General features: G+C 30.6%; 1 protein-coding gene across 10 annotated transcripts in view; it reads left to right on the forward strand.

The window, feature by feature from the left end:
* LOC143065050 (SRC kinase signaling inhibitor 1-like) overlaps window positions 1–16,532 on the forward strand; it is a 97,364-nt gene that overhangs the window by 45,396 nt on the left and 35,436 nt on the right. For 8 of the 10 annotated variants that reach the window (XM_076238356.1, XM_076238355.1, XM_076238354.1 and 5 more), the window contains 4 exons: window positions 716–829; window positions 7,949–8,138; window positions 10,632–10,830; window positions 11,406–11,550. In XM_076238356.1, coding sequence (XP_076094471.1) covers window positions 716–829; window positions 7,949–8,138; window positions 10,632–10,830; window positions 11,406–11,550 — 648 coding nt within the window. Of the gene's footprint in view, window positions 1–715; window positions 830–1,970; window positions 3,131–7,948; window positions 8,139–8,268; window positions 8,388–10,631; window positions 10,831–11,405; window positions 11,551–16,532 lie in introns of those variants that run through there. The other 2 variants (XM_076238362.1, XM_076238363.1) reach the window with 2 other exon arrangements.

Below are 16,532 nucleotides of genomic sequence, written 5' to 3' on the forward strand. Positions count from 1 at the left end.
TAAAAAAAAACAGCAAAAAGAACTCACCCCATTGAGCATATAAGGTGATTTTTTCATATAGAAAGATTTCCATCTTATTCTGTATCCCACTGACTGTGTAACAATCCTGTGATATATAGATACAGATGATGGATGGCAATATATCCTATTCCACTTCTGGAAACTCCACTCTATTTAACATAATATTGTGGGGTTTTCTTGAAAAAAATATCAATACAGTTTGTCTATGAAAAGTCTGTCAGATGTTTAAGAGAGTATTTGTTGAAATATACTTTTAGGATTGTTGTATACTAATGGTATGTAAAGTTGTGTTGTAATGTATGTTAGTAACTCATATTGTATGTTTTGCTTTGTGTAGTCTTGATCATGTTGATACTGTAAAGAAAGTATTGCAAATATTTACAGATTGAGGAAAAATAAATAAAAAGAGAAGAGATTCAGCCTAATAATGTACTACAATGGGATATAGGATTAAAGGGTTGGCTTTCTGTGAAGAGAAGAAGGGGATATTTGAAACCATGTCACCCCCATCCTTATTTTGTCAAGTATTCCTGCTGAAAAAAAATCTGGTTTATCTGCACAGTATTCATATGTGTACATAAATTTATACTCGTAGGAAAGTTGATTTCAGAGTATTGTTATTCCCCTTAATAGACATTTATTCATAATTTACTGACATCTTAGGCCTAATTTGACAAATTGTGGAATTTTTTAGGATGACTCTAGGAAGAGAGAGCAATTTATGGACATGTTGGCTAAAAGATATCCTAAGTATGCTGAGAAAATTAGTGGAACTTCAAGTGAAGATGGATACCCCATCAGACCACATGTATGTATATAATAATAGTCTTTATGTGTTATCAGTGGGTTTTGGGATATCACTATAGCAATGGCAACACATTTGCAAATGGACAAATTGAGTTTGAATTCTTCTTCTGCAAACTGATCAACTGGTAAAGTATTATTACTATTTGCTTCAGTGAAAGCTTGTTAGTATGAAGTAAGTGCAGTGCAATACAAAAAATATTACTTGCCATCCATATCCAGGTGGTCGAATACAATTTCTATAATGAGTCAATGATTTAAAAGGTCCAACTTTGACATGAAAACTTCTATCATCTAATGTTGTGGATTGGATAGCTAGGTCACAGTATGGACTTCAACAATGGGCAAAAGCCATACTGACAAAACAGTTACAGCATCCTTGTCATACCTGTGATTAATTAAATCAAAGGCTAAGATCAGTAACATAAAGTTGTCTACCTCACAATCGTTTTCTTATAATATTTTATCAAGTTTACGAAGCATCTTTTAACTGTCTGATTACGATTTCATTCCATTTTGAGGTTGCTTGATCACCATTATTCCATATTGATGTGTTTGTTATATTTTATTTCCATTGTATTGCAAGAGGCCCTGTGGATTAGTTGTAAAGCTGACTGTTTTAACCTCTTTATATCAAGAACTATTATTATCATTATTTTTTATTTTCAAATGGTAAAGTAGAGAATCTAAAGGACTATACATGCTCATGATGATGGAAGTTTTTAACGACCTTGACTCGCTTTACAGACCTTGTACGGTCGGCTATACATGCTCAATAGGACCCATGCATAGCCTTTTAAAATACAGTAAGGCTGATCCATGAGGCCTTTGATACAGCATGACTGGACCTTTGCTACAATGGACTGATCTATCTCTTGTCACAGATGTATTTAATTATCTTTGACATAATGCACACTGTCATGGACCTATGTAGACATGGCCTTTCACTATTGTATGATGTTTAAATCCCTACACTTGATTTCCAAGTCAGGTGTGCATGAACACCTTACAAGTCAATTAACATACCTGTATATCCAAATAGATTTCTAAAACACCTGTCAGTGATTATATCACCTTGTATATTTAATTGTTCCTTGTGGCAGGTTTGATTGTGACAATAGAAAGATTTTGGCTACTGGGAAATACTGATAACATTAGCTACTGAATTTAAAATGTGATTGATCAATTTACAAGAAAAAATATTGATTTTGATCAATATAACCTGTTTTATTTACTATGCCTTTTTCGGCATATTTCTTTCTTTAATTCAAAAGATAAATTCTATTGTGAAATCAGGATATGAAATGAAATTTAAAAGGTTTAAAAGCAGTGTTTCAAACATTTAAATGGATTTACATGGCTGGATTGTAGGCTGTTGTTAGGTTATTGTTTGTGATGAATGAAATAAAAAGTCAACCTAAACTGTCATATGTACTTGGGTACCTTTCAGTTTGATATAGGAAATAGGGAAACTTTGTATCTCTGTGTTGAGTTTTTCTTGGATTGATAATCATTCTGTAATCTGCATCTTTTTTATAAACAATGCGCAGGGGCCATGTGTTTTTACCACTTCAAAAAAAAGGATAATTTCATATGATGTGATATGCATCTGTATTCTGTTTAATTGCTTTGGAATTATATAAACCCATTAGTAACTTATTATAATTATTGGGAGACAACATACAAAGGAAATGTAGCAGGAAATTATAAATGGCAAATGGCTATTGAATGCCTCTATTGGTGAATATAAAATATTGAAGCTTTCATTGTGTTCGTTCAGTGCAACAGTTCGTTGATTTCCATATAAAATGTAGGAAATAATTAAATTCGGAAATAGCTAACTTGACCACTGTTATAAGGATGAAGTTTGTTGAACTGGAAAGTTTCTTTTACTTTATAACTTAGTCAAAATTTGATGAAAACAGTCTTCATTGTATTTATGCTTTCTGCTTGAATGGCTTTTCAAGTTTGACAAATTTCTTACAGTTTTTGTTCAAATATTACGACATAAGACAATGTAAACAGATATTGTTATCAGCAGAAGACAAATTGATTAAGTTAATCATAGTCACCAGGATGTTTGATAAATTGAAAGGTGCAGTTTGTTTAATTTGCTAAATTTAAAGTGCAGTTTTCAAGGTGTAAAAACTGGAGTCTTAAATTAAAATGTATGCTTTTGGATTAAGATTGTAAATGAGACTGGAGAGTTTTCTGTCTAATTGTGCATGGATTAAGTTATAAGCTTTAAAAAGAAAGAAGAATGAACCCAACAGAACAAGTGATTTGGAGACATCATAATAACAAGGTATAGAACTTTGATGGATTTTAACCTTAATTAACTTTCTACTTTAATGCTGGAATACTGGTCCATTTAGAAATGAATGATTCTATCTATAAATGTAATGATTTTCTCCTCATCTTTATGATCAGATCAGGTTCTCAGTCAAGACAGTTATTTTAAGTAATAGGTTATCTCTATTTAACTAAATCATTATAAGATGCTCATTGTCCTTTGAGAGAGAGTTGTTCTGATTTTGACTGCATTTTCATGGTTCATTGGTCAATGATAGTTACCCCCAAGGGTAACTACATGTAGGGTAGGGTATAGAAATTTTGTCCTTATGCCCTGAGGCTCACTTTCTTCCTTCACAAAATAAAAACTCTCAACCACAAAATAGGCTAAGAAATGCTGAAAGTACCCATAAACACTAATCAATCCCCCAGTCAATATTCTGCCAAGCAGTGAAACTAAAGTGGCTAGTCCATTTGGCTGTGCTTGATTTATAAGTTTGCAGTTATATTCTGGTCAGAATGTTGACATTTTAAAAATCAGATACCTTGTGAAGAGAGAGCACCACCATGTCTGCACTTTAAAGAACCCTTGCAACAACTCTTTGGGAAGTTCATTGTTACAAGCCGAAAATTCTGTACCTTACAATCATTGTTGTTCCATCCTGCTGATCCTATCCATTGTATTAATTGTTAATAATTTTTGTAAGAGTATGCATGAAATACTATAGTAAATGTATTGTTCAACAAAATATGATTTTAAAATGATTGTTAGGTGTACATGTCAGTCTGAAAGGATTCATTTGACCTTGACTTCTTTTTCATGGATTTTTGATAATTTAAAATTTTTTAAAGACCTTTGCTTACCCTTTTTGTTTAGCCTTCAACATTTATGTTACAAAAACAAGACATAGCTACCCTAGATTGTGACAGGTTCTATATTAAGGTTAATTCTGTCAATAAATAAAATTGAGAATGGAAACAGGAAATGTGATGAAGAACAACCCGGCCAAAGAGCAAAACATAGCCTAAGGCCACCAATAGACCTTCAACATAGCAAGAAATTTCTGCATCTAGAGGCTGGCTTCAGCTGGCCACCAAAATAATATGTGTACGGTACTAGTTCAGCGAAAATAAATATCACACTAAACTCAGAAACATATAAATGAACCAAAATTAGAAAAACATACAAAACTAACAAAGACCAGAGTCTCCTAAATGCATATGGGTTAAACATGTTTTGTGAGACTTCATGACAGCTCCAAACCACAACTTATTGGAACATTATGTGTTCATCATATGAAAATCAAGCACAATCCCTTTTGTTACAGCTTTAATAGCATACTATTATAAAATATATGAGAAGTACATCACTTGTATCAAGTTTATTTAGACATCAATAAATATGTCAAACCTTTGTGGAACTTTTTGAAATTTGAATATTTTTTTAGCTGTCTGTTCCTGTGTCCCAAAATTAGTGTCTGTTCTCTTACTTTAGTTTGCTTCTACCAAATGTTATCAAACTTATACACAATGCTTATTATCACAGAACACAGATCAAGTGAGAATTTTGGTGGCGTCTTTTAAATGGAAAAATTGCTTATTTTTTCTTTTCCATTCTCTAATTCATTTTTGCCTTAACAAAATGTTATAAAACTTGTACCCAATGCTTATTTCCACATATCCCAGATCACGTGTTTTTCAGTATTTTATTGAATTATGGATTCACGTTACCTTTTTACACTGAAAGCAGCAAGAGGGCCAGACACAGGGTTCCATGGAACACTTAACTAATATTAAGATAAGATTAATGCTCAGTTAGTAAAGCATGCATTTGATTGTTCACTTTTGTTCTTAAATAAGAGATAGAAAGAATGCAAGTCAGATTGCCCATGAAAAGACACAAAATCATCGTAATATTTTAGCTTTTAGGAAACTGAAAGGAATTCTTTTAAACCAAAAACAGTAACTTCATCATAGTTGTAGTTTTACCAACTTTCTCTAGTAATATTTGAAAATATGTGTTCTGGAGAAATGCAAACATGTTTTTTAACCCTTTATAGACTTGTTACATAACAATACCTGTAGATAACGAAGTACACATTAAATATATGGATATGAGTCATATCTGTGGAAATCAATTAAATTCAAGGTACATGCTTGTCTGATATTAAGTGTTAAATAAAGTTAAAAACTTCTTTACACAATTAGTAATGGCTTTGTGAATACATGCATTCTAAAGTTGTAAAACAAAATGATTAATAGTGTTTATAATTAAAATGTTGGACATACATGTATACATGTACTTCAATGGAATTGCAAACTATATATTAAGATGGTGATAATAAGGGGGAACTGACCAGGGCAAATTTGAAAGGTCTTTATGTCAAGATGCATAAAAACTTTATCCAAAGTTGTAAGGTGAATTTCTATCATGAATAAATAAACAGTTGTGTTCAAAGGCAATTCATTACAAATTTTTGCCAAATTTAATTCTCAATGATTATTTCTCTATCTTTTATAGTCATTTCTGAAACTTCTCCTGAACTGGTTGACAAAATTTTTAGATTTTTCACAGAATCTTACTTCGTAACATTTCCTTTCTAATTTTTTCTCTCAAATGATTACTGAAATCTTTGAATGACACAGTATTCCTATTAGGATTGAAACCTTTCCTGGGTAGACTATTGGAATTATACATATGGTATATTCTTCTTTCTACCAAATGGTCTCCTGAGAGAAGATAAATTACTGTGTTACTAATTCAGTTTGTAGAAATATTCAATAGTATTAGGAACTTTATGAGTTAATAGGATCTATAAGGTTATTGATTTAATGTACACAACTATATCAGAGTTAATCTAATGCACTCAATATTTATATAGAAATAGATAGAATGGACTAGATGATAATGGCCTAATTTTTGTCCCATACTACAAGTCAGAAAAAAGCTTATAAAGACCATATTAAAGTACTAGTTTCTGTTCTTATTGTTGTATATGAAATCACAAAGTAAGTGTTTTACAGTTCTGATGAGATTTAGAAAGAAGATGGCTCTAAATTAGGCAACTATTTGAGTGGGGACATGTATATGGCAAATGCATTAACCATATATGAAGCTCCATAATGTTGGAGCGAAGGGGGCTAAAACTTAGGTACATGACATACATGTCTCAAAAGCCATAGATTGATATGTTCGTTAATCTATCATGAATATTGTAAACTCTTTGATCAGGTGTAATGCAAAATTTCAAAGACACCTTATTGATTTTTTTATTTATGTTATGTTATAATTTCTTTGCTTAATTATCTAAAAATACCAAAACTTTATATTTAGCATGAAAACAAATTAAAAAATTTCTAAAAATATCAAAACTTTATATTTAGCATGAGAACAATAATTTTCAATTTTAAAATTTTAAAAATCTAAATGCCAAATCAGGTGTCTGAAATTCTACAGAACATGTGACATGCATAGAGTTTACAAAATTCCTGACAGACTGATGGGGGTAATTAGATCTAAGACTTTTGAGACATGTAGTTATGCCTTGGGGTTCAGACAGTGTCTGAAAGCTAATAGAGCTTTTCGCCTCCCACACCATCATTCAATGCAATTGGATTAACTTCTTTATCAATGAAAAAGGTCATGTTCTTGAAAGCTTTAATTTTGCATTAACCATAACATAATACCATGGTGTAAATAAGTTATACCACACCGAACTAACAATTTTTAGAGGTATATTGGAAATTCATATTCATATTGATGATATTCTTGTCCACAGATTAAGTTGTCGTTCAACTAAGTTTGATCAGGATAAAAAAGTTTGTTTTTGTTTTGATTGAAATTCATTTTGTATTGATTGAAAGGGTAATAAATCATGAATAAAAGCATGTGTTATATGTCACAATTTATGTACACTGATAAATTTTATTGTAATCAGATAATTTTCAATACAAATTCCTCCATAATTAATGAAGAAAATTCAATTTCCTCCTAAGTTTTAATCCAGTCGTTTGCACAAGTAAAGAAGTAAGTTAATTGATTTCCTTTTTTGTTTTCTAGTTCCACTGTTCATGTATTTTTTTTTAAATTTTAAATTAAGAATTTTAAAAGACCAGACAAGATTTTACGATGTATTATTTTATCATGATGTTTATCTTAATTAATAATGTAATCCAATGAACTGTAGAAATAAAATAATATTGGGTCTGGATTTCACTTGAACACACTAAAAAATGATAAATATAAGGATTCAAAAATAAATATTTTTTAATGGACTGAAAATTAAAAAAAAAAAAAAAAGAAGTGAAAATAGATATTTTAATGGTGTTGTTTAATGGCATTCATTGCAGTGTTGTACCCATGCCAGGAATCTGATGTACAGTAGTTGTCGTTTGTTTATGTAATTTATACATGTTTTTCGTTTCTCGTTTTTTTATATAGATTAGACCGTTGGTTTTCCCGTTTGAATGGATTTACACTAGTAATTTTGGAGCACTTTATAGCATGTTGTTCGGTGTAAGCCAAGGCTCCGTGTTGAAGGCCTATAATGGTTTACTTTTATAAATTTTTAATCACAGGAACACAGTTTTTGCTAAGTTTGAATATTTTCTTTGAGTACAGTAACTGAGTAACTACATTCTCCTTGTGACTCTAGTTGATCATAACATAGTTATGGTGTAAGCTAAATGTGAATACAGCAGCTGCTCTAATTTCTCCCTGGGCATATCCAAAAGAAAGAAAAAAGAAATGATTTTTCCTCTTTTTTCAGAGCACAATTCTTGTGAATAAAAAGATATTACTTTTATTAATAAAATGCTGCTATATTTACAGGCTCGTAGACCCAGAGATCCCCACAGAAGGGCTACGGTAGTGACCTACAACCCAGCCAATGTGAGAGATTATGAAGATTTCGAGACTATGTCTAACGTGGAAGGACCTGTCAGTTTTCAGAGAGGGAGTTTCATGAGGAATAGTTTACCTATTGTCCGTTCTCCACCCAACACTTATGATAGAGCTATGGGTAGGTGAAGCTGATTGTCTGTAATTAAAGGAATAGTTTACCTATTGTCCATTCTCCACCCAACACTTATGATAGAGCTATGGGTAGGTGAAGGTGATTGTCTGTAATTAAAGGAATAGTTTACCTTTTGTCCGTTCTCCACCCAACACTTATGATAGAGCTATGGGTAGGTGAAGCTGATTGTCTGTAATTAAAGGAATAGTTTACCTTTTGTCCGTTCTCCACCCAACACTTATGATAGAGCTATGGGTAGGTGAAGGTGATTGTCTGTAATTAAAGGAATAGTTTACCTATTGTCCATTCTCCACCCAACACTTATGATAGAGCTATGGTAAAGCTGACCATCTATAAATAAAGGAGATGATTTAATCGCTTGAATTGTGTTTTTAGTTCACCTGGCTAAATGAGTTTTTTTTTTCATCACTTGGTATCTTGTAACAATATTGCCTCGTCTTGATTATAAGTTTTGGGTTGGGACTAGCTCAAGCAATAAAAACACGTCTTATGTTGACGACATTTATTAAAAGAGAGCGAGAGTAAAACAAAAAGTCGTTTCCGGACATAAAACCGAATTAAACATATAAAACATGTATCTAATATATAACAATCTGTAGTCCCTTAAAGTTTACAAAAAATCTTATCCTCTGTAACTACTGGGCTTTTTTGTCAAGCTTGGTTTTCATCATTATTGAGCAATTAGTTTAAAAAATGTGTATGGGGGCAGAAATGTTTGGAATGTTGGGATCTACCTCCTGTCCAATTTGAAAGTCAAAACTGACAAGATTTTTTTTCTGATAGGAGTTATTGCCCTAAATTTTTGTCAAGTTTCACTAATTAAAATAAATTAGTGAAACTTGACAAAAATTTTGTCATTTTGCCTATTATTTTGAAATCTAGAATGGAAAGAGAAATTTTAATCATAAATATGAATAGCAAAGACAATATCTACAAGAAAGGCAACTGCTGAAATGGTCAGAGGACTCTTTAATTGGGTTTTTGATCTTTTATGATGATTTTTACAATTTTTAAAGTTTTTGCCTATTATCTTGCAAATTATAACAGATTATATCTTTAAAAATCAAAAATGATTAACAGGAAAAGATCTGCAAAACAATCAGCATGACTTAAACTCTCAGCTAACTCTTCATAGAGTTATTGCCCTTTCATGAAGATTTTTACGAAAGAAGAAGCCATTGTTGAAGATACTCTAGTTACAACTATTGACTTATCCAATTGAAAATGAAAATTTCATGGTTTCATTTTATAATGAAGAAAAAAGGTTTCTTTATTACTTTAATAGAGACTTTTGATTACAACAATGATTATTTCATCATTGGGTATTTCAAAGCATCAGTTTGTGATTTGATGATTGCAAATATAAGTATTTATCAGTTTTGCAGACATGTTATCAATAAACGTAATTTAAAATCATCAAATTCTTGATTTATTGATGTTTGCAAACCATACATTTATTTCCCTAGTTTTCAGATTGAGATCAAATGACAAAGATGTATTATAAATACTATTGTTAAAAGTAAGATAAGATAAATGCAACAGATTTTTGCTAAAACTTCATTTGCAGTCAACTTATATAAAATATAAAATAGTAGGTCATGTCTTTTACTATTGTGAAATATAAAATAGTAGGTCATGTCTTTTACTATTGTGAATTATAAAATAGTAGGTCATGTCCTTTACTATTGTGAATTATAAAATAGTAGGTCATGTCTTTTACTATTGTGAATTATAAAATAGTAGGTCATGTCTTTTACTATTGTGAATTATATTTACTGTTATATAAAATATAAAATAGTAGGTCATGTCTTTTACTATTGTGAATTATAAAATAGTAGGTCATGTCTTTTACTATTGTGAATTATATTTACTGTTATATAAAATATAAAATAGTAGGTCATGTCTTTTACTATTGTGAATTATAAAATAGTAGGTCATGTCTTTTACTATTGTGAATTATATTTACTGTTATATAAAATATAAAATAGTAGGTCATGTCTTTTACTATTGTCAATTATAAAATAGTAGGTCATGTCTTTTACTATTGTGAATTATATTTACTGTTATATAAAATATAAAATAGTAGGTCATGTCTTTTACTATTGTGAATTATAAAATAGTAGGTCATGTCTTTTACTATTGTGAATTATATTTACTGTTATATAAAATATAAAATAGTAGGTCATGTCTTTTACTATTGTGAATTATAAAATAGTAGGTCATGTCTTTTACTATTGTGAATTATATTTACTGTTATATAAAATATAAAATAGTAGGTCATGTCTTTTACTATTGTCAATTATAAAATAGTAGGTCATGTCTTTTACTATTGTGAATTATATTTACTGTTATATAAAATATAAAATAGTAGGTCATGTCTTACTATTGTGAATTATATTTACTGTTATATACTGCTACTTCAAAAAATTAAAGATGGTATTGTCATAACAATGAATAACCAAACCATCTGTGTTATAGGTATGGTTTTCTTGGTATATCAAGATGAAACAAAGAAATCTGATCTTCCTAATGAAATCACACACTTAGATACTGTCAGAGCCTTGTTTGTAAGATCCTTCCAAGAGAAACTCAATATGGACTACTTGTCATCTCCCAGGAGAAAAATCTATATCTTAGACCCAAGGACCAGTATTTACTATCAACTGGAAGATTTGAGGTAGGTCTATCACAAGTTTGATTTTCTAGTGAAGACGAACTTGATTTTAGTAAAAGTTTCTCAAAGTGTGATTTATGACAGCTATACCAATTAAAAAGTGGGAAAAAAACCAGTGAAAATGAATATAAAGTCAACATGCTATTGATAATAACAAAGATTGATAATGAGGGTTAAATATCAACAGCCCCCCATTGGCATATAATAACCAAAACTGACTTGCATATAAAGTAAACCATATTCTACATCTAGAAATCACATTATTTTTTTAAGTAATGAGAAGGACCTCTCATAGTATCCCAACATTTAACATAAAGTTGAAGAATTAACCCTGAATGTTTTAAAGTAGTCAACAACAAGAAAAACGTAAAGACAAGCACTGAATAGGCTTCTGACTAACAGTTACACAACTATATAGTACCAGTTTTAGGATGAATCTGTGCCATTGTCCAAAAAAGTAAAAAAATAAAAATCATATTAAATGATATATATTCAGTAATAATGTATAGGAATGATATTTGAAAGGAAAAAAGTTTTGTTTCATGAACTTATTCTGGAACTGTGTTTTATTATTTCAGAGATATTAAGGACAGAACAGTGTTAAAGTTATTGGAGAGTGATAGTGACAATCCTCAGAAAGTGAGAGAAGTACCTCCAGAGAAACGAGGGAAAAGATCTGATCAGGGGATATATGAAACACCAGCAACAGCCATTACAGATCAAGTAAGCTTAGGATTAATGTAAATTACATGCAAAATATTCAGATTATGTGTTAGTTAAAGCTATCGGCCTAGCCAAGATCAGATGTGCATTTCATATTGGGTCTATGTTATAGGCTTGTAAAGACAAGAAGATAAACTTTACATAAGCAATACATCTTTGAACTGAAGAAGAGAATGTAGGGTTTCACAATGAATATCAAATATCATGTATAGGTGTTACCGTTTTGAAAAAAAACACTAAAATACACGCTGAAAATGGGCAAAATTACACGTTATGTTGTTTCATTTAAAATTTACCAGTTTTTATCAATTGATAGTTAATAAGTGAACTTAATTTGAACTACATTATTGGTTCACTGTTATAGACAATTTATTCTTCTTTCTTTTACTGGTTGTTGCAACAAAAAATCTTCAGTGGTTACAAAGTTATGATAAAAAGTTGAATACTATGCGCTTGTTATGAAATTTTGTACTTTTGTTTTTCGCTTGCTCAGTGAAGTGATAAAAGAGAAAAATAAATCAAATTTATGCTATTATGTGTTTTGTTTTCTCTTCTAGTATATACAATATCAAAGACTACCTCATTTATCAAAATTGCAGTACCCTATATGGAGATATATGCCATCAAAGTTGGATATACAAATAAAGTGAAAAAATGTCTTGTCCGTAGACATGCATTCCCTAGTAAACTGGAAGCATAATTACATTAATGTTGCATTGCTAAGTTCCTGTTCTTTTGTAGATATGAAAACACTACTAACATTTTTTTCTGCCATCTATTAATAGAGGAAAAAATTCAAAAATATGTCAGAATGTCTTGTCTGTAGACACATGTCTTGTCCGTAGACATGTCTTTTTATCAATATTGCTTGGCTTTATGGGTCTTAATTAGTCCTATGTTTTGTTTAAACTTAGAAATATCTTATTTTTAATAAATAAATGGTAATTTAATTGTTCTCAATTTTTCTAAAATTACTTTACAGGAGTGGATTTTAAAAAGTGTCAGATTATAAGTCATAAAAAGCATACCTTATTTTACTTCAATATTGTTTATTCCAGTTGATGCATACCTTAAAAGATTAACTAAATCAAATGAAGAAAAAGTATTTCTCTCTCTCTAACTTTATCTTTTGCATTTCAGTATTAACAGCAGATGAGGAAGTGTCTACGGACAAGACACTTGTACATAACAAGTATTAAATTCAAATATTTGTCTGCTATGGAACTTAAATCTTATTTATAGGTGATGAAAGTTATCTATTCAAATTAAAACTCATTATTTTCAACATGAATATAGTCAGAATTAAGTCTAACAGATTTTTTTTTTAACTGAAATTGTCTTGTCCGTAGACATCACCATAATATATTTGTATCCAATTTCCTTGATTTCAGCCTAATTTGATAGGTAAAATGTATGTTATTTTTTTAAGAGAACACATTCAACTATGTCAAAATTGAGTTTTAATAATAGTTTGATTGTTTTAAACAGTCAGATATATGGATTTCAGTTAAAAGAATATGTCTTCAGTTTGGCTTAATCAATAAATTATTGAGATATGTAAAGAATTATGGGTACATTTTTATATTTTCCAAAATTTAAAAAACACAGCTTAAAATTTAATTAGTAACTTTTAATCTTAACTTTAACAATCATCTTTGAAAGCATTTAATTGAATATCAATAAAATGTCTTGTCCGTAGACATTACCAAAATGTATTTGTTTCCATTTTCCTCGAAGTTAAGCATCATTTGATAGATAATCCTGATAAAATGTATGTTTTTTTTTTCAAGAGAACACTTTCAGCTATATCAAAATTAGGTTTTAATAATGCATTTGAATACAATGTCTTGTCCGTAGACAAAACATATGAATTGTATTGCTAAGTTTGATTGTTTATTGTAAGAATATGCATCAAGTTATTTTAATGTTCTATACACCAAAAGAAAGGTTTTTTTTTGGAAGTTTTGTTATTTATAGATAATTTTAGATACAGTTTTATCAAATAAGATTAATGATCAAAGAAAGCTACTGTTGTTTGAAATAACTGTGAGTTAAACATGTTCTTGTCATTTTTTTTTTCAATTAAAATGTTTGATATTCAATAATTCTAAACATATTTTGTTGTCTTTGTCATTGACCAAAAATCTGACACTGGTGACCATGTCTTGAAGCTAACCATTAAAGAAAATATTACAGTTTTTAAACACCATTTATTTAATAAAAATATTAAATATTTCTTCCAAAAACTGCATGTAATTATATAAATGCTTCCAGTGTTAGCCTAACGATAGCAATTTTTCATAATTTAAACCATTTTTGAACCAAAATATCAAAAGAGTTTTTCCCTGAGGTGATACTCATTTTTGACTTCATGTGAAACACAAAATGCACATCTGATCTTGGCTAGGCCGTATGGCAAAAGTCCATTCTATTTTTCTGTTTAAAATTCCTTTCTGGTTCCTCAAGTTTTATGATAATGACATAACCCATCAAAAAGTTTTATACTTAAATTTCATTGGCTGATATATCAGAAAATATGGAGCTCTTTCAGATCAAAATAAGGACAGAAAAGTTTTTGGGATACGATTGCTGTCAAGCAATCTGTAGACTTTTACCGTTGACTCATGCTTCATTCCCTCACGTCATTCGTTTTATTCTAAACATTCAGCAACATCTCAGATTCTTATGATTGTCTTGCTTTAAAAGGTAAAAACAAGCAAAAGGATTGAACATAAACAACTTTCCTGTAATGTTCTTCTCAAAATCTTCATGTGTGATATTTTCCTTGACCTATATGCGTGTTTTTAACAACACGGAAAATCAGAATTAAACAGTATTTATATTTAGTGTTTTTATAAATTTAGAAACACCTCAGAGGGAATACCCCAGTTTTGATAACTTGCGAGAGTTCTCCATGTTCTCTGAATTCTGACCGATAATTCTATTTCTGTCATAGGAACTGAAGTGGAGTATTTCTATATTTTACCATTATGAAACTGATATTTGATACTGTACTCTCGTGAAGAAATGGAGAACCATTCATCATATCATTTAATAAACGTTCTTGTTCCAAATCGCAAGTCGCGGTTTGTTTATGTATTAATGCGCATGCGTATAGTTTTCCTGATTTCAAGGGGTATCAGATTGAGTGATTCCCCGCTTCATTGATTAATTTGAAACTCGTGGGATTCTTTCTATGTCTGTCTGCTATTGAGGGTTATTGTTGTTGCATAATTTTAAATCATATGCATAATTTAAATTAAAATAAATGCTTCATCGGAAAAATTACCTATAACACCCCTTCAGCCGAAATGGAGTCTTCCATATTATCGTTTCGAGTTGTCTCCATTCCTCCGGAAGTATTCGTCAAGAAAAATTAACTCGTTAATGCTAAACGTCGTATTATATTAAGAACGATCTCAATTTTAACAGAGGAGTGTGTACGGAAAGGAGTCATGCCCTCTGACCCAAAGGAACTTCAATATTTAAAGAGTACGAAATGGGGTTCCTCCTAAACTGGTCCGCCGTTCTATAGATAGCTTCGCACTGAAGGTCAGTGTAGCGATAAGTGAACACAACAGGGGTCCAGTTTAGGGTTCCTCCTAGAATTACAGTGATAAGATACGGAAGGAAGTTAACTCGTACCACACCATTCGTACAAAAAAAGTTAACGTGTACCACTGGGAAGTCGTACCATTCAGAAAAATATATTAAAAAATATGATGTTTTATGGGTTTTTGTTTGTAAACTTAGTAAAAATAAAGTTGAATTACTTGAATTTTATACAGGATTTTAATGAAAATTTAGACAAAAATAAAGAATGTTTTTAAGCATTATTGTTTAAACTGATCTTTCAAACTAGAACATAGGTGGATCAAGGGGGCCCCCCCCCCCCCCCTTTTCGTGGGAAAAATTTGGTTGATTATAAAGGGAATCATTGAAGCATGACTGGAGCGGCCCCCTCTTAGGTCAGTCAGTGGGCCCCCCTTAGGAAAAGTTCTAGATCCGCCACTGTAGAACATAATCCAGAAGAAAGTTAAAAGATTGCTTTAACTGTACCTTAAATTGAATATATATTTAAGTTAATTAAAAGTTAATTAAAAATATTGTCTTTTGTCTATTGTCTATTAAAGCTGTAATCCATGATCGCAAATTGAATGCCATGTTTACAATTGTTGAAAGCCATGTGCTTTTTTTGCAGGAAAATTCCGGACCCCTTAACAGGAATCAGTTACATTTCATTGTTATTTATAGACAGTAAAAATAATTTTGGCAATCATTTTGTCTAACTGCTAAGATTTAATTATTCATGAAAAATTAATATTTTCTTCGGGTGAAACTGTTAATACTTTAATTATCTACATCTGCCACAGTATTTTCTATCCTATAGACAAGGAACATTAGCTACGAATTGGTCATTGTACTTTCAAATTATATACATTTTACAGACTTAAGAGGTATTGAGTGAAAGTAACGTATATCATGTATATTCATCATTTAACGCCATTTAAATGCATTAAATAAGTTGGTAAGTGTTAGCAGTGGTACGAGTTTGCATTGGTACAAGCTTTTTTTTAGTGGTACGAGTTTACAATGGTACGGGATAACTATAATTCGATAAAACACAATAAGTACATGGCTCATACACTTGTAACCGGGATTGGCTATTTTTAAAGTTGAGTGACTATTCAGATTATTACATTTTGCATGTGCAGTTGAATTAGTTTTGAAAATAATACTATCCAGCTGTACCAGGGTTGCCGGCCAAAAATGCTTGACACTCACGCATGTTCATGCTTTTTTGCGGCAGTATCCTTGGATCTATTTTTTTCCTCTTTGATCTTTTCAATTTTGACCAAATCTCACGCATTTGCTTGATGAAAATTTGGCAGAACTGCTATACATGTGTCAATGAAAACTGTGGCAATCGTATCCCTCAGAGCATTCTGCTCTTTGATTAGATCCTTGTTAGCAAAATGAGA

Source organism: Mytilus galloprovincialis, chromosome 2 (genome assembly GCF_965363235.1).
Source record: "Mytilus galloprovincialis chromosome 2, xbMytGall1.hap1.1, whole genome shotgun sequence".
Classification (NCBI taxonomy): domain Eukaryota; kingdom Metazoa; phylum Mollusca; class Bivalvia; order Mytilida; family Mytilidae; genus Mytilus; species Mytilus galloprovincialis.